General features: G+C 34.8%; 1 protein-coding gene across 1 annotated transcript in view; it reads left to right on the forward strand.

The window, feature by feature from the left end:
• FGGY (FGGY carbohydrate kinase domain containing) overlaps positions 1–19,597 on the forward strand; it is a 665,661-nt gene that overhangs the window by 293,238 nt on the left and 352,826 nt on the right. The window contains exons 7-8 of the mRNA XM_053693628.1: positions 340–468; positions 8,390–8,493. Of these exons, the coding sequence (XP_053549603.1) occupies positions 340–468; positions 8,390–8,493 (233 nt within the window). The remainder of the gene's footprint in view (positions 1–339; positions 469–8,389; positions 8,494–19,597) is intronic.

The raw sequence follows: 19,597 nt of genomic DNA on the forward strand, positions 1-19,597 counted from the left end.
AATCATATCCAGTAGCTTTAAAAAAAGCAAGAATTAATCAGTGTTTTAAGGGCACAAGATGTGTTTAAAAGGCAGAACTTTCTTTCTACCTATTACAATATAACAATATGGGTTGCAGTCAATTCTAATTTTAGGGTATTACAACATTATATTTAGTGGTCCATGTTACCTGCAACCTGGTATATATTGATGCATCAGCACAATATGTGTTTTATGTTATGTAAATGTCAAGTCATATGCGGTTATATGGAAACCCGTTTATTTAATCATTCAGAAAATGTCTGCTTTCTCTCTGTTTATTGGGGCTGAATGGTGATTATTTATTCTCTGTCTGCCCAGGAAACCAAGTCCTGTCTCCAGGAGCTTCTATTGGGAATAGTCTAACATCACAGGCTGCCAAAGAGCTCGGCATTCCAGAAGGCGTTGCTGTGGCCGCGTCACTTATTGATGCACACGCAGGAGGGCTAGGTATGTTTAAATATTCGCCACAATGCGTAACCTTGGAGCATCAAGGATTGCCAAGATGTTATCATCCCTATGTTAAAATACATAAATTTTGTCCAAGCCAGGTTATGAAATTTACACCCAACACACAGAGTGGATAAGATAAACCTAAAGAATAAGTCAATTTAAAAAAATATTGTGCCAGGTTACGAGTGGCACGCTAGTGTGAGTGAAAAGGAGTTTATTGTGGCTGTATGCACGCATTAGATGTAACGCTTATGTTACAAGTTGAAAGTAAACACGATTGCTTGAGCATTATTGAAGTTAACGCACATCGGGATAGAGCATCCTCAGAGCTGTGGTTAAATATTTTGCAAAACAAAAAAGTGTCACAAAATACATCAAACATACATTACAAAGTACAGTTACGCTCATAATAACACCATCTAATAAATATACATTACACAGTACAGTTACACACATAATAACACTGTATAATAAATATACATTACACAGTACAGTTACACTCATAATAACACTATCTAATAAATATACATTACACAGTACAGTTACACACATAATAACACTGTCTAATAAATATACATTACACAGTACAGTTACACACATAATAACACCATCTAATAAATATACATTACACAGTACAGTTACACTTATAATAACACTGTCTAAAAAAACATACATTACACAGTACAGTTGCACTCATAATAACACTGTCTAATAAATATACATTACACAGTACTGTTACACACATAATAACACCTTCTAATAAATATACATTACACAGTACAGTTACACTCATAACACTGTCTAATAAATATACATTACACAGTACAGTTACACTCATATTAACACTATCTAATAAATATAAATTACACAGTACAGTTACACTCATATTAACACTATCTAATAAATATAAATTACACAGTACAGTTACACTCATATTAACACTGTCTAATAAATATACATTACACAGTACAGTTACACTCATAATAACACTATCTAATAAATATACACTATACTGTACAGTTACACACATAATAACACTGTCTAATAAATATACATTACACAGTACAGTTACACACATAATAACACTGTCTAATAAATATACATTACACAGTACAGTTACACTCATAATAACACTATCTTATAAATATACATTAATTACACAGTACAGTTACACACATAATAACACTATCTGATAAATATACATTATTACATAGTACAGTTACACACATAATAACACTGTCTAATAAAAATACATTAGACAGTACAGTTACATTCATAATAACACTATCTAATAAATATACATTACACAGTACAGTTACACTCATAATAATACTATCTAATAAATATACATTACACAGTACAGTTACACTCATAATAACACTATCTAATAAATATACATTACACAGTACAGTTACACACATAATAACACTATCTGATAAATATACATTACACAGTACAGTTACACTCATAATAACACTATCTAATAAATATACATTACACAGTACAGTTACACTGATAATAACACTATCTAATAAATATACATTACACAGTACAGTTACACTCATAATAACACTATCTAATAAATATACATTACACAGTACAGTTGCACTCATAATAACACTGTCTAATAAATGTACATTACACAGTACAGTTACACACATAATAACACGATCTAATAAATATACATTACACAGTACAGTTACACACATAATAACACTGTCTAATAAATATACATTACACAGTACAGTTACACTCATATTAATACTGTCTAATAAATATACATTACACAGTACAGTTACACTCAAAATAACACCATCTAATAAATATACATTACACAGTACAGTTACACTCATAATAACACCATCTAATAAATATACATTACACTGTACAGTTACACACATAATAACACTATCTAATAAATATACATTACACAGTACAGTTACACTCATAATAACACTATCTAATAAATATACATTACACAATACAGTTACACACATAATAACACTGTTTAATAAATATACATTAAATAGTACAGTTACACTCATATTAACACTATCTAATAAATATAAATTACACAGTACAGTTACACACATAATAACAATGTCTGATAAATATACATTACACGGTACAGTTACACTCATAATAACACTATCTAATAAATATATATTACACAGTACAGTTACACTCATATTAACACTGTTTAATAAATATACATTACATAGTACAGTTACTCATATTAACACTGTCTAATAAATATACATTACACAGTACAGTTACACTCATAATAACACCATCTAATAAATATACATTACACTGTACAGTTACACTCATAATAACACTATCTAATAAATATACATTACACAGTACAGTTATACTCATAATAACACTATCTATTAAATATACATTACACAGTACAGTTACACACATAATAACACTGTCTAATAAATATACATTACATAGTACAGTTACACTCATATTAACACTATCTAATAAATATAAATTATACAGTACAGTTACACACATAATAACAATGTCTGATAAATATACATTACACGGTACAGTTACACTAATAATAACACTATCTAATAAATATATATTACACAGTACAGTTGCACTCATATTAACACTGTCTAATAAATATACATTACATAGTACAGTTACACTCATATTAACACTGTCTAATAAATATAAATTACACAGTACAGTAACACTCATAATAATACTATCTAATAAATATACATTACACAGTACAGTTACACTCATATTAACAATGTCTAATAAATATACATTACACAGTACAGTTACACACATAATAACACTGATACATATACATTACACAGTACAGTTACACTCATAATAACACTATCTAATAAATATACATTACACAGAACAGTTACACTCATATTAACACTATCTAATAAATATACCTTACACAGTACAGTTACACTCATAATAACACTATCTAATAAATATACATTACACAGTACAGTTACACTTATATTAACACTGTCTAATAAATATACATTACACAGTACAGTTACACTCATATTAACACTATCTAATAAATATACCTTACACAGTACAGTTACACTCATAATAACACTGTCTAATAAATATACATTACACAGAACAGTTACACTCATATTAACACTATCTAATAAATATACCTTACACAGTACAGTTACACTCATAATAACACTATCTATTAATTTTTTTTTAAAAACAAACATTTGTACGAAAAGTTATTAGGGCTCAAACATATGAAGTCTCAGGTGTTAGAAAAAAAGGAACGCAAAGGGCTTTAACCTAGAGATACACATATAGACATCTAAATATGTGTATGTATGTGTATGTGTGTTTATATGTATTTATATGTGTATATGTTTTTATATGTGTATATGATTTTATATGTGTATATATGTTTTTATATGTGTATATGTATTTATATATGTATTTATATTTGTATATATGTATTTATATGTGTATATGTATTTTTATGTGTATATGTATTTATATATGTATTTATATATGTATTTATATGTGTATATGTATTTATATATGTATTTATATTTGTATATATGTATTTATATGTGTATATGTATTTTTATGTGTATATGTATTTATATATGTATTTATATGTGTATATATGTATTTATATGTGTATATGTATTTATATGTGTATATGTATTTATAAATGTGTGTATATGTGTATATATGTATTTATAGGTGTATATATGTATTTATATGTGTATATATGTATTAACATATACACACATATAAAACACATAAATACATATGTAGACATATATAGAAGTGCATAGGAGTCCTTTACAGTCAAGTAAATGAAAACATGTAAAAGCATATTTAATCAATATTCATATTTATAGTGTTGTTATACTGTGCATTTACTGTAAATATTTCACATTTCAATGTTCTTCACATAGGGGAGTATTTTGTATTGTTAAATAGATATTGCTATATATATATCTGTATATATCTGTACCTATATATCATTTTATTTATATATATATATATATATATATATATGTATAGTTTTATATTTTACTAAACAAATCATATTTATGAATAAATATTCTATGTTAAGAACATTGGAATGTGAACTATTCATATTTCATTTTGGGTTAGAGCACTTGAGAAAATGTGACTGGGTTTGCGCGACTTGTTGGGTGTTAGTTTTTTCACCGTTTTTGCACTCTATTTACATATTTGGGGTAATACGTTAACACGGTCACAATATTATGTTCTGCATTTGAGTGCGAAGGGTTTAGAGCACAAGTGAAAATGTTTTATTTTTAACTTGTAATATGTGTGCTACCCAAGCGCGCAAAAAGCCGAAGTCTTGCAGAGCTAACTCGTTAGAGGTAGCGCAAACTACTGCTCCACACGTAATCTAGCCCAAAGTCTGCAATGTGCACTTCCAATTCTCATTATTAAATAACCAAGGGGGGGGGGGGTTCTAATGAAAGTTTAAACATTTTAAATTAGATTATAATCTCACAGTATTTAATGTCTCTTTAAAATTGCCCCAATTCTCCAGTGCAATTCTGTTACTGAGATACAAATATGAGGTTTGTGAATTAATTTACAAAAATATATGTGCAAAATTCAGAAAGATATCTTTTTTTTTGTCCTTGTTACCACTGCAACTGCGATTGTAAAAATGTTATACCTTTTTATGAAAATCTAAAACCGTTTAAAACAACATATATGGAAATACCCTTAAATTATTACAATTTTTGGGGGAATTGATTCCAGTGGGACCTGCAGAAAGTTTGAGATCTACGCTGGCTGAGTAGGTGCTGACAGCCGAAGGAAATACCTAAATTACAATCATTTTCCAATAACATAGAGAGGTGTACAAGAAAGGCAGCTGGCCGTGCAGGTACACACTGAACCTATAGTTATTGTAGAATGGTAACTTGCAGCTGTATTCAGGTATGTGTAGCAGCTAATCAGCGATTTCACTGCAGCTGTTAAACAACTGCTCCTTCTCCAATTAATTTGGTGGTTGTAAAAGGGAAATGCTTTTACAGCTGTTCTCATTAAAAACCAAACCTGCTATTGTATAAGCAGAATATGATACTGAGGATGCATTATCTTGAGGGTTATGTAGGCTTTGTAGTTTGAATTTTTTCGATAAAATATGTAATCTAGGATAAGGTTTGACACTCATATTCACGCTTCTGTAAGAACAGACAGAAAATAACCGGCTATCACCATTAGTGTTGGTTATTTAAAGATACTTGAAACACTGATATTGTAATATAGAGGAACAGATTATGAGTTGAGCGCTATCGTTAGCGCGAGTAGTGTAAACACAATCATAAAATCGCAAGATCGAGGTGTTCTTTACACTCAAATCCATATTACAAGTTACGCGCTATTAAAATTACCGCAAATTCATCTGCACAAACTCGCAGTAATTTATGCTCCCCATATTTTCTTTGTTAGTGTAGAGCGGTAATATGCACTTGCATTACAAGTGCAACCTTTCAGGTTGGTCCGGATTAAACAGTTGCACTAAACTTTACTATGAACCCCTAAACCACCCCCCCCCCCCACACAGATCGTTCATTGTATTGGCTTATTTGAATTTGAACATGCAAATCAGCCAATAGGTAATGTAATTTTTTTTTATTTGAGTAATTTTAGTTTGTTTGTTTGTTTGTTTTAATAGTAATGATAAGTTTTTTATTTTAAAAGGTAAGATTAGTTTTTTTTTAACTTTCACAGACACATAATACACATAATACACATATTAACACATATATATATATATATATATATGTATATAAGCATATAGATATACATAAATGTATATTGCGGACTATGGGAACACACAGTTCCCATAGACTGTAATGTAAAGGCACTTTTCAATATCATTTTTTTAACACCCCGCTCCCACCAACTGTAACTCCAAAATACTGCGTAGTGCAGTATTTTTAGAAAAAAATAAAGATGCTGTCATCTTTATTTTTTAATAAACTACACAACACAGTGGAGGCCATTTGGGGCAGATTTATAAAATTAACCAAAGATCTGATCTCTGGTTAAATTCTTAAGCACACTAATTGCTACCATGAGTTTGCGGTAGCAATAACCAGCCACTTGTAATGGCTGGTTAATTATCTTTCTCCGCATGATAATTTAGCGCTCCACTTGTAATCTAGCCCAGAGTTTTTCAGTTCTGAGAATTAGAAGTGCACACTGCTGACTTCACAAGTCCATCCCTGCTATGTAGCTGTCCCTGATTGGCCCCCTCAGCAGAGGGGATTTAATATTATACTGCAAAAAGCAATGCAAGTTTTGCTAACATAATTGCAATGGCTAGACTTGTCTATTCCAGTACGAAGTCTAGACTGACTCCTTAAATAAGGCAAATGGGGGATTGCGTTTGGCACTTAAAAACATTTGTGGTAAATATGGTGTTAATGAATTCAGAAAATGTTTACTCTTGACTGGTATGTTAATGTATTGCAAGACTACAGAAAAGCTGCTTTTAAAATTAAACCTTAGCGATTGGCTTAATTCTAAGAGAGTCCTTGTGAAAGAGAGGACATTCTTTAAAGCTTGTCTTTTTCTGCAGTCTTGCAATAGATTAACATACTATGTGAATGTGATTTTTGAGCTAACACCTTGTTTGTTGGAATTGTTTTTCAATAAAAGGCTAGACATGGTCATTATAATAATTTATAATTATTTTTGTAATAGTGCAGCATAAAGATCTGGATTTGCACAGATCTTTGTGTGTTGCACTATTACACAAATAAATCTGGTGCCAAAAATACCAGAATCCCTCTACCATTGGCCATATTTCAGCATTTGATTAACCCCTTAAGGACCAGCGACGTACAGGGTACGTCCTACAAAAAATGTCCTTAACGACCAAGAACGTACCCTGTACGTCGTTGGTTCCTTCAAGCGGTGGAAGCGATCCTGATCACTTTCAGACGTTTTCCTGTTATTGCAGTGATGCCTCGATATTGAGGCATCCTGCAATAACAGTTTTTAGCCATCCGATGCAGAGAGAGCCACTCTGTGGCCCTCTCTGCATCGGACATCGATGGCCACGATCGTTGGTGGGTGGGAGTCGATGTGGGAGGCGGGTGGGTGGCCATCAATGGGAGGAATAAGTCAGAGGGGGGCGGGATCGCGGACGGAGTCACCGGGAGCACGCACAGGCGTGTGCATGGGTAACGGCACGTGCACGGGCAGGAGCAGATGGGAACCACTACACTATGGAACGTTTGGCAAAATAAAGTGGGAGAGAGGAGGGAGGGAATTGTGATCTAAGGGATCTCAGAAGGGGGTGGGGGGTTGGTTTTTAAAGGGGGAGAAGCTACACTACAGAAAAATAGGGAAAAAATTAAAAAACAACAATGTTTTATTGTAAACTGGGTACTGGCAGACAGCTGCCAGTACCCAAGATGGCGCAAATAAGGTAGAGGGGGAGGGTTAGAGAGCTGTTTGGGGGGGGATCAGGGAAGTTGGGGCAAAGGGGGGATCCTATACAGCAGAATATGTTTTTTAACGGATCAGGTCCGACAGACCTTTGTTAAATAGGCCTCTTGGTCCCAAACGGACAGAAAATGGAAAAGTGCTGTGGTCCTTAAGGGGTTAAACAAACGAATACCCATTAGGAAACACTGCACATGTCTAGTATTTAGTTGCTAAGCAGGATTATATAATCACTTTGTTTTATACTGTTACTAACAACTGAATGCAATGACAGACAGCGATTATTTAAGGTGATGAAGGCTATAGAAAAAGTAATTTCCCTGGCCAGACAGGCTGCAGTCTGCTTTCCACATGTAAACTAGATACGTTTTCTGGTGAATCTATGTGTTTCCTATCTTGTTGTTGTGATTTTTTTTTTCTTCCCTTTTTTCATTACGAGGCGTGATAGGAGCAGATGTACAAGGACATGACCTGCCTTGTGACAATCAGCCAATCACTTCCCGGCTGGCTCTGATCTGTGGAACATCTTCTTGTCATATGGGGGTAAGTATTCCACAAACACTACTGAACCATGTTGTTCCTTTATGTGTGATCATGTGCGTCCTTATTTAACCTTGTGACTTCTTGCTAGAAATGTTTTACACATTTTATATATAATGTATATAAAATATATAATATCATATAGTATAGTATAGTATAGTATATATATATATATATATATATATATATATATATATATATATATATATATATATATATATATAACACAGAAATGGACTGCACTCTGAAACTGGACCGGGTACACAACATATGCTACTGTAAAACTCACAGTGACTCTGGCAGTTAATCCAGACCAGTCTATGTGCAAAGCTCATAAGGAAAATAAAAATATTAACACAACACATAGAAGGTCTGGCACTCACTTGCAAGCACACAGCTAGATTAAAAGCAAATAGAGTTAGTTACAGGATTTGACCAAATGGTGATAGGCCCAGGACCACACCCTCCCTTGGTCCCTAACCTATAGAATAAAAAATATATTTTATGTCTTCAACCAAACAAGATGATACAAACAAGGGTGACACAGGGCTTTTATAATTTTGTTATTGATACATACAAAACACGGAAATGGACTGCACTCTCAAACTGGAACGGTCAAATGCAGTAACTAACTCCATCCCATGTTACTGCAAAACTCACAATGCAAGTTACTCTCCAGCACTTGCAGAAAACAGCACAGCTTTCAGTGACTCGGGCAATTAACCCTACACATGTTAGGGTGCAAAGCCAATAGGGAAAATGACAAATCAAAAACATTAACACAACAAATAGAAAGTCTGGCACTCTCTTCAAGCACACAGCTAGATTAAAAGCAAAATGGAAGGGTTAGTTACAGCATTTGGCCAAATGGTAATAGCAGACATCCCAACCTGCAAAAACTCATTTAACGGAGGTGGCTTCACTCCCCCCCCCCCCCCCCCCGTTATATATTGGACACCTTGAAACCCCGAATAAGATAGAGACTTATCATTAAAGTAGCTTCCCACTAAAGTCACATTAAAAAAAGTAGCTTTATTGCACAACCACATACAACAAACCTATTTTCCAGTGATCATACGCTTGTTGAATGCTTAAATATTTTAGAATACGAAGATTCATTGCGTGCAGTAAATAAGGTAATATTTTTGTTTTATTTTATTAAAATCAGTGGGGGATTTTTGGTTACTGATGCTTTGAGGGTTCTATAACGTCCCAGCAACTAAACACATTCCTTAAAGAAACACTTTTCCGGATTTGGGCAACATTGGATCATGGTACTTGGAGTTTCAGGGAGATTTGCATTCCATTTGCTGGCATCAGGGAGCCGCTATTACAATCAGGGAGATTCCCTGAACTTCAGGGAGAGTTGGGATGTCTGTAATAGGCCCAGAACCACATCCTCTCTGGGTCCCAAACACTGCAGCCTTCAACTAAACTGAGATATTAACAATGTGACACAGATCTTTCCTATTGACAAATACAAAACATGGAAATGGACAGCAGTCTCACACTGGACCGGGTACACATCCTATGTCACTGCAAAACTGTAAAAACAACTTTAACCTTTTGACGTGATCATAGGCAAGTTTATTTGAGACTTCAGCTGCCTGGTCATAAACTAAATACTCAGTGGAGGCTCCTCCATATGTGCACTGTCGCACGTGAACCCCCAGGGGGCAGAGGAGGGGGAAAAAAATGAGCATTTAAAAAAAAAAAAATGAGAAAAAAAAAATTATGAAAAATTTTAATTTTATTTTTTATTTATATTATTTAATATTATATGTATTAAATAATGCTTTACTGGCACTGCTGCTTAGCTTATATACCCTGCTATTTAATCTATTATCATTCTCATCACTGACTCGCCACTGAGTGTTCATTAACAGACACTGTATATTTATTATCAGGCTCAGGCAGGAGGCAGGAGCTAGGACCGGCTGGACTACTCAGTGTGCTGACGTCCGTGACGTCACACCACACACCACCACGGCGCACTGCCTGCTGCTGCTGCCTGAGGCTGAGCTGAGAGAGGCTGATTGACAGTCCAGGGCAGGCTCCAGTCTCCACCCCCCACTCGCACGTGCGGTAAGGAGCTCTATATGCCTGCACAGTGATCGCAATGTATTCACTGTGCAGGCGTAGAGCTCCTCCCCAGCCTCATGCCTATAGAGGCATAATCGCACAGGCTGAACTGTGCGGTCGTTCAGCCTGTGCTCTGTCTCCTCCCCCAGCCTCTTGATCCGGACTCCTCAGACTCTGTGATAGGCTCCATGGCTCACGTGATGGCCCCCACGAGGCTCCTCCCAGCTCAACGGCGCGAAAATCTTTGTGGAGATAGCCGTTGAGCTGAGAGGAGTGTTTTTGCATAGCTCTGTGCAAAAATTGTTTACAACAAAACTATATATTTTTTGCTGCCTGCTGGCAGCCATCAAGCATCAACAAGTTGATTGAACAGTGACAGACAGTCAATATTTGCTGCTGTGTGCTGACTCAGTGTCTGCTGAGCTGCAGTCAAGTAGTGTGCAAAGAAATAGCCAGGGCCCAGGAGCAGGCTAATAGACAGTTAGATAGTTAGCCAATAGCCATTATAATTATTATTAATTACATTAGGCTTAGCTTAGCAGCAAATTAGTTTAGAACTGTAGATTCACAGTCACTACTAGTAGTATTCAGATTTTCTAGTTATCTATATCTATATAGAACTTGAAGATACTTTAGTTAACTTAATTTATACTAGTAATATATTATTAGTTTAGTAACTTTGTGGGCAGATATTTTAATGATTTTTGCTGCAGGCCTGCAGTTTTTTATATAGAGTAACTGAGTGAGTTGAGTCTTGAACTAGTGTTAAAAAAAAAAAACCTTTTTTTTCTATTTGTAATTTAAACAACAGATACAGTCTGAGTCTGAGATTGCTTTTTAGATAGAGTGAGTTGAGTCTAAGTTGAACTTGAATTAGTGTTAAAAAAAAAACATTTTTATTTTTCTACTTGTAATTTAAACAACAGATACAGTCTGAGTCTGAGATTGCTTTTTATATAGAGTAACTTGAGTCTTGAACTTGAACTAGTGTTTAAAAAAAAACATTTTTATTTTTCTACTTGTAATTTAAACAACAGATACAGTCTGAGTCTGAGATTGCTTTTTATATAGAGTAACTTGAGTCTTGAACTTGAACTAGTGTTTAAAAAAAAAAACATTTTTATTTTTCTACTTGTAATTTAAACAACAGATACAGTCTGAGTCTGAGATTTCTTTTTATATAGAGTAACTTGAGTTGAGTCTTGAACTTGAACTAGTGTTTAAAAAAAAAAAAACATTTTTATTTTTCTACTTGTAATTTAAACAACAGATACAGTCTGAGTCTGAGATTGCTTTTTATATAGAGTAACTTGAGTTGAGTCTTGAACTTGAACTAGTGTTTAAAAAAAAAAACATTTTTATTTTTCTACTTGTAATTTAAACAACAGACACAGTCTGAGATTAGCAAGTTTAGGAGTATACTGGATTTTTAGGGAGTTCTTTAACAATTTAGTTCAACTTCTAGTTGATATTTTCTAATAGCTGCAGAGCAGCAAAGCTACCTACCTACAAGTTATATATTACATAACAACCGCCAAACTATTAAACTATTACTTCAAGTTGAGTTGTATATTTTCTAACAGCTGCAGAGCAGCAGAGCTACCTACCTACAAGTTATATATTACATAACAACCGCCAAACTATTAAACTATTACTTCAAGTTGAGTTGTATATTTTCTAACAGCTGCAGAGCAGCAGAGCTACCTACCTACAAGTTATATATTACATAACAACCGCCAAACTATTAAACTATTACTTCAAGTTGAGTTGTATATTTTCTAACAGCTGCAGAGCAGCAGAGCTACCTACCTACAAGTTATATATTACATAACAACCGCCAAACTATTAAACTATTACTTCAAGTTGAGTTGTATATTTTCTAACAGCTGCAGAGCAGCAGAGCTACCTACCTACAAGTTATATATTACATAACAACCGCCAAACTATTAAACTATTACTTCAAGTTGAGTTGTATATTTTCTAACAGCTGCAGAGCAGCAGAGCTACCTACCTACAAGTTATATATTACATAATAACCGCCAAACTATTAAACTATTAAGTTGTATATTTTCTAACAGCTGCAGAGCTACCTACCTACAAGTTATATATTACATAACAACCGCCAAACTATTAAACTATTACTTCAAGTTGAGTTGTATATTTTCTAACAGCTGCAGAGCAGCAGAGCTACCTACCTACAAGTTATATATTACATAACAACCGCCAAACTATTAAACTATTACTTCAAGTTGAGTTGTATATTTTCTAACAGCTGCAGAGCAGCAGAGCTACCTACCTACAAGTTATATATTACATAATAACCGCCAAACTATTAAACTATTAAGTTGTATATTTTCTAACAGCTGCAGAGCTACCTACCTACAAGTTATATATTACATAACAACCGCCAAACTATTAAACTATTACTTCAAGTTGAGTTGTATATTTTCTAACAGCTGCAGAGCAGCAGAGCTACCTACCTACAAGTTATATATTACATAACAACCGCCAAACTATTAAACTATTACTTCAAGTTGAGTTGTATATTTTCTAACAGCTGCAGAGCAGCAGAGCTACCTACCTACAAGTTATATATTACATAACCACCGCCAAACTATTAAACTATTAAGTTGTATATTTTCTAACAGCTGCAGAGCTACCTACCTACAAGTTATATATTAGATAAGAGCAAAGGACTGTTCTTTGTGTGTAAACTAACAGTTAAGATGGCACTTAGTAAAATTAGTGTGTCTGAGCTAAAGCAATTACATTTTTCAACGTTGCCCATTGAAAGAAAAATGGAAATTAAAATGCTCAGGCCAACACCTATGCTTAACCTTACCCAGGTGACAAAATGTAAAACTAGAGATTACAAAAGAGAATTCAAACCCGAGGTATATGATAAATATCCATGGATTTGTGGTTGTGAATTATCTAACAGGCTCTTTTGTTTTTATTGTCTCCTGTTTGCAAAACAAAGTGGGGATTCAAGCTGGGTGAGTTATGGTGTCGCCGATTTATCACATTTAAGTCAAAAAAACAATAAACATAATTGCTCCCAATCACATTTAAACTCCACATTAGAGTTTAATTTGCTAGGAAGGGTTGATATTCGGCAACAACTTGACAGTGCATATCGTTTGAATATTAAAAAACATAATGAGCAAGTAACGAAAAATCGCTATGTTCTTTCCAAAATAATTAATTGTATTTTATTTTGCGGCGCATTTGAGCTTGCACTTCGAGGACATGACGAACGCGATGATTCATTAAATCCAGGCATTTTCAGAGGTCTTATAAACTTCTCAGCAGAGCTTGATGCATCTCTAAAAGAACATCTCGCTAGTGCCACTGTTTTTAAAGGAACGTCAAAAGAAATTCAAAACGATTTATTAGACTGTATGCTTACTGTTTGCCAGAACCAAATAAAGAAGGAAATCTCAAATGCAAGTTTTGTAGCAGTGATAGCAGATGAAACTACTGATGTTTCATCTGCCTTCCAATTGGTTGTTGTTTTTAGATACATTATAGGTAACGGACAACCGGTTGAGAGATTCTGGGAATTCACTAATCCAGCTGGACATGATGCCGAATCTTTAGCTACGTGTATTCAAGCTACTTTGGAAAAAGTTATAGACAACCCAGAGAAACTGATATCGCAGAGTTACGACGGTGCAAGCGTGATGAGTGGTCAGCATGCAGGTGTTCAGGCTATAATTAAACGTACCTACAAGAATTCACATTTTGTGCATTGCTACGCACATCAGCTCAATTTAATTGTCAGCCAAGCAAGCAGTCAAAATCAACAAGTTCGAGTATTTTTTTCAAATCTAAGTGACATTACTAACTTTTTTAGTAACTCGCCACAAAGGATAGCTATTCTAGATGAAACTGTTAGAAGAAGGATACCTCATGGTTCAGCCACCAGGTGGAATTTCAAGAGTCGAACCGTCAATACAGTTTTTGAAAACAGGGAACAGTTAATTGAATGCATGGAAAAAATAGAGTCAACATCGAAAAAAGAAATAGCTATAAATCAAGCAGGGGCTATTCGGCGTATGTTACAAGACTCGGTATTTGTGTTTTGGCTTACAGTTTTTCACAATATTATGCCACATGTAGATGTGTTATACAACCAACTTCAGAAAACACAAACAGATGCGGCACTTATTAGAAAACATAATAACACTTTCCAGCAGACAATGGAAAACGAAAGGAATAGAATGGACACAGTGACCATGACGATATCAGAAACAGAGGAAACATCTAGGAAAAGGAAGAGAGAAAATATTCACATTGCTCAGACTGTGGCAGCTAAAGAGATATGCGATGTTATCACAAATCAAGTAAAAGATAGATTTTCTTTTATAACTCACTACTCGGCTGTTTCTCTCCTCCAAGCGGAAAAATTTGCGGATTACGAGAAAAATTTTCCAAATCAGCTTCTTGAACAAACATCAGCGGTTTATCACACATTACAGAAAGATCGCCTGAAAACTGAACTAGGAGTAATTTACAGAAGACCAGATTTCCGAAATATGAATGGTGCCATCAGTCTTCTACAGTTTGTAATAGAAAATAACTTGGACAGTACTTTCTCTGAGACCTACAAACTGTTGCAAATTATTTAGACTATTCCCGTGACAACTGCTGAGGCTGAGAGATGTTTCTCAACTTTAAAACGAGTTAAGACATTTCTAAGGAGCACCATGACTGAGGAAAGACTGACTGCTCTAGCCATGCTCACAATTGAAAAACAATTGATCAATGACATGCCTACATTCACCGAAAATGTTATTGATTTATTTGCCTCAAAAAAAGACAGGCGGATTGACTTAATTTACAAAAATTGTACTTGAGTTAACAACATTCTGTTTTAATCTTTACTGTTGAAGTTAATTATTAAGCACTAGTGTAATAGAAATAATCTTCTTTTGTAGAAAGTAAAATGTGGGTGTATTTATCTTCATGTTGCCAAGGCCTTTGGCTGCATTGCCTTATATCGAACACTGGGGGCTGGGGCAACAGTAATTGAAATGTGGTTGTATTTCTCTATAAAGTGGAAGGTTCTTTAAATCCAGGAATATATATGTTTTCATGAATGTACATTCAACATTCTTATTATTTTGCAGCTTTAATTAATCATTTGGTTAATATATATATGTTATTATATAATTTAACTGAGCACCATCATGTATATTTTAAGACTAGACATGGGCAGGTAGTGTAGGCTCCTCCATTTGTGCACTGTCGCACGTGAACATGGCTGTACTGAAGAGTATGCATTCATAGATTTAAGATGTCTGTGTCCACTATGAGGAACACAGTGAGCAATGCATGGTGAGGATATGGAAGACCACAGGCACAGTTCTTGTTAAGGCCAGAAGTGGCAGGGCAAGTAAAATATCAGAGAGGGCCAGAGGCAAAGGCAAAGGATGGTGAGAACGGTCAAAAACAGCCCACAGACCACCTCCAAAGACCTGTACTACTGGGAATATTGTTGAGGGTCTCATGGATTCCACTCAATATCAGCAGATACTTGAGAATAATGTTGAGGAATCAGTCACAAACTTCAGTTGAAGTTACCCCCAGGCCGGGGCTGGATATTTCAAGAAGACGATGACCAAAAACACTGCTGGTTCAAATGGGTGGGGCCATTTGAGGGGCGTGACTTTCACAAAGGGGTGTGGCTTTTAAAATGGGCGTGGCTTATTAAAGGGGCGTGTTTTTCAAAAGGGGCGTGGTTTTTCAAAGGGGCGTGGCTTTCTAATAGGGGGAGGGTCTTGTGCACCCCCATCCTAAAAATTCACCAGCCGCCACTGTAAATACTGTGCACAAAATAATGCTTTTGTATGGCGTCCCTGCTTTCAGTATTCACATTTGCAACAGTAGCTGCCTGAGTGTGTGTGGCACAGCTAATTCATTACAATTAGACATATTATTATTATTTCTCTGTTCTCTAGAATCATGTTCTCTAGACATGAGCCAAACTCATACAAGCGTGTCTGATTCTTCTGTTTTGCTAATAGTAATTACTGCAAATATTTGCATAAAGTCTGTAAACTCTTTATCATGTCATGCTAATTTCAGGACAGATGTTTCACGTTAATAATTCCTCTGTACAGCCTGATTAACCTAAGCAAAAGTTACGTGATCAATGTAAACCTTCCATGTATCAACTTTTTGATTTCCATATTAATGCAGTCAGAATAGACATGTTCTAATTATTATTTCCATGAACCTTTCATATCCTACGTCTTACAGCAATTATTGTGCTTAGATTGTTAGTTTGTGTAGCGTTGTTCTGTAAGGAGTTGTGATGTTGGTAATTTGGAATCCACCCTCAGTGCATATTATTGTATCTCAAAGGGACGTTAAACTCATACGGCTAGATTTGGAGTTTTGTCGGTAACGACCCGAAAATCTAACGCCGGCTTTTTTCTGGCCGCACCATAAAAATAACTCTGGTATTGAGAGTCCACATAAAGGCTGCGTTAGGCTCCAAAAAAGGAGCGTAGAGCATTTTTAACGCAGCTTCAACTCTCGATACCAGAGTTGCTTACGCAAGCGGCCAGCCTCAAAAACGTGCTCGTGCACGATTCTCCCATAGGAAACAATGGGGCTGTTTAAGCTGAAAAAAAAACTAACACCTGCAAAAAAGCCGCGTTCAGCTCCTAACGCAGCCCCATTGTTTGCTATGGGGAAACACTTCCTACGTCTGCACCTAACACTCTAACATGTACCCCGAGTCTAAAAACCCCTAACCTTACACTTATTAACCCCTAATCTGCCGCCCCCGCTATCGCTGACCCCTGCATATTATTATTAACCCCTAATATGCCGCTCCGTAAACCGCCGCTATTTACATTATCTCTATGTACCCCTAATCTGCTGCCCTAACATCGCCGACCCCTATATTATATTTATTAACCCCTAATCTGCCCCCCACAACGTCGCCTCCACATGCCTACACTTATTAACCCCTAATCTGCCGACCGGACCTGAGCGCTACTATAATAAAGTTATTAACCCCTAATCCGCCTCACTAACCCTATAATAAATAGTATTAACCCCTAATCTGCCCTCCCTAACATCGCCGACACCTAACTTCAATTATTAACCCCTAATCTGCCGACTGGAGCTCACCGCTATTCTAATAAATGTATTAACCCCTAAAGCTAAGTCTAACCCTAACACTAACACCCCCCTAAGTTAAATATAATTTACATCTAACAAAATTAATTATCTCTTATTAAATAAATTATTCCTATTTAAAGCTAAATACTTACCTGTAAAATAAATCCTAATATAGCTACAATATAAATTATAATTACATTGTAGCTATTTTAGGATTAATATTTATTTTACAGGTAACTTTGTAATTATTTTAACCAGGTACAATAGCTATTAAATAGTTAAGAACTATTTAATAGCTACCTAGTTAAAATAATTACAAAATTACCTGTAAAATAAATCCTAACCTAAGTTACAATTAAACCTAACACTATACTATCATTAAATTAATTAAATAAAATACCTACAATTACCTACAATTAAACCTAACACTACACTATCAATAAATAAATTAAATACAATTCCTACAAATAACTACAATGAAATAAACTAACTAAAGTACAAAAAATAAAAAAGAACTAAGTTACAAAAAATAAAAAAATATTTACAAACATAAGAAAAATATTACAACAATTTTAAACTAATTACACCTACTCTAAGCCCCCTAATAAAATAACAAAGACCCCCAAAATAAAAAATGCCCTACCCTATTCTAAATTACTACAGTTCAAAGCTCTTCCGATCAGCCAATAGAATGCGAGCTCAATCTGATTGGCTGATTGGATCAGCCAATCGGATTGAACTTGATTCTGATTGGCTGATTCCATCAGCCAATCAGAATATTCCTACCTTAATTCCGATTGGCTGATAGAATCCTATCAGCCAATCGGAATTCGAGGGACGCCATCTTGGATGACGTCCCTTAAAGGAACCGTCATTCGGCTAGTAGGCGTCGGGAGAAGAGGATGTTCCGCATCGGAGGTCTGCAGGATGGATCCGGAAGAAAGAAGATTGAAGATGCCGTTGATAGAAGACTTCATCCGGATCATGGACCTCTTCAGCTCCCGCTTGGATGAAGACTTCATCCGGATCATGGACCTCTTCAGCTCCTGCTTGGATGAAGACTTCAGCCGGATCATGGACCTCTTCAGCCCCCCGCTTGGGCTTGGATCAGGATATCGGAGGAGCTCTTCAGGACGGATCGGTGAACCTGGTATGGTGAAGATAAGGTAGGAAGATCTTCAGGGGCTTAGTGTTAGGTTTATTTAAGGGGGGTTTGGGTTAGATTAGGGGTATGTGGGTGGTGGGTTGTAATGTTGGGGGGGGGTATTGTATGTTTTTTTTTACAGGCAAAAGAGCTGAATTCTTTGGGGCATGCCCCGCAAAGGGCCCTGTTCAGGGCTGGTAAGGTAAAAGAGCTTTGAACTTTAGTAATTTAGAATAGGGTAGGGTATTTTTTTATTTTGGGGGGCTTTGTTATTTTATTAGGGGGCTTAGAGTAGGTGTAATTAGTTTAAAATTGTTGTAATATTTTTCTTATGTTTGTAAATATTTTTTTTTTTTGTAACTTAGTTCTTTTTTATTTTTTGTACTTTAGCTAGTTTATTTAATTGTATTTATTTGTAGGAATTGTATTTAATTAATTTATTGATAGTGTAGTGTTAGGTTTAATTGTAACTTAGGTTAGGATTTCTTTTACAGGTAATTTTGTAATTATTTTAACTATTTTAGCTATTAAATAGTTCTTAACTATTTAATAGCTATTGTACCTGGTTAAAATAAATACAAAGTTACCTGTAAAATAAATATTAATCCTAAAATAGCTATAATATAATTATAATTTATGTTGTAGCTATATTAGGATTTATTTTACTGGTAAGTATTTAGCTTTAAATAGGAATAATTTATTTAATAAGAGTTAATTATTTTCGTTAGATTAAAATTATATTTA

The sequence above is a fragment of the Bombina bombina genome, chromosome 10 (genome assembly GCF_027579735.1).
Source record: "Bombina bombina isolate aBomBom1 chromosome 10, aBomBom1.pri, whole genome shotgun sequence".
NCBI lineage: Eukaryota > Metazoa > Chordata > Amphibia > Anura > Bombinatoridae > Bombina > Bombina bombina.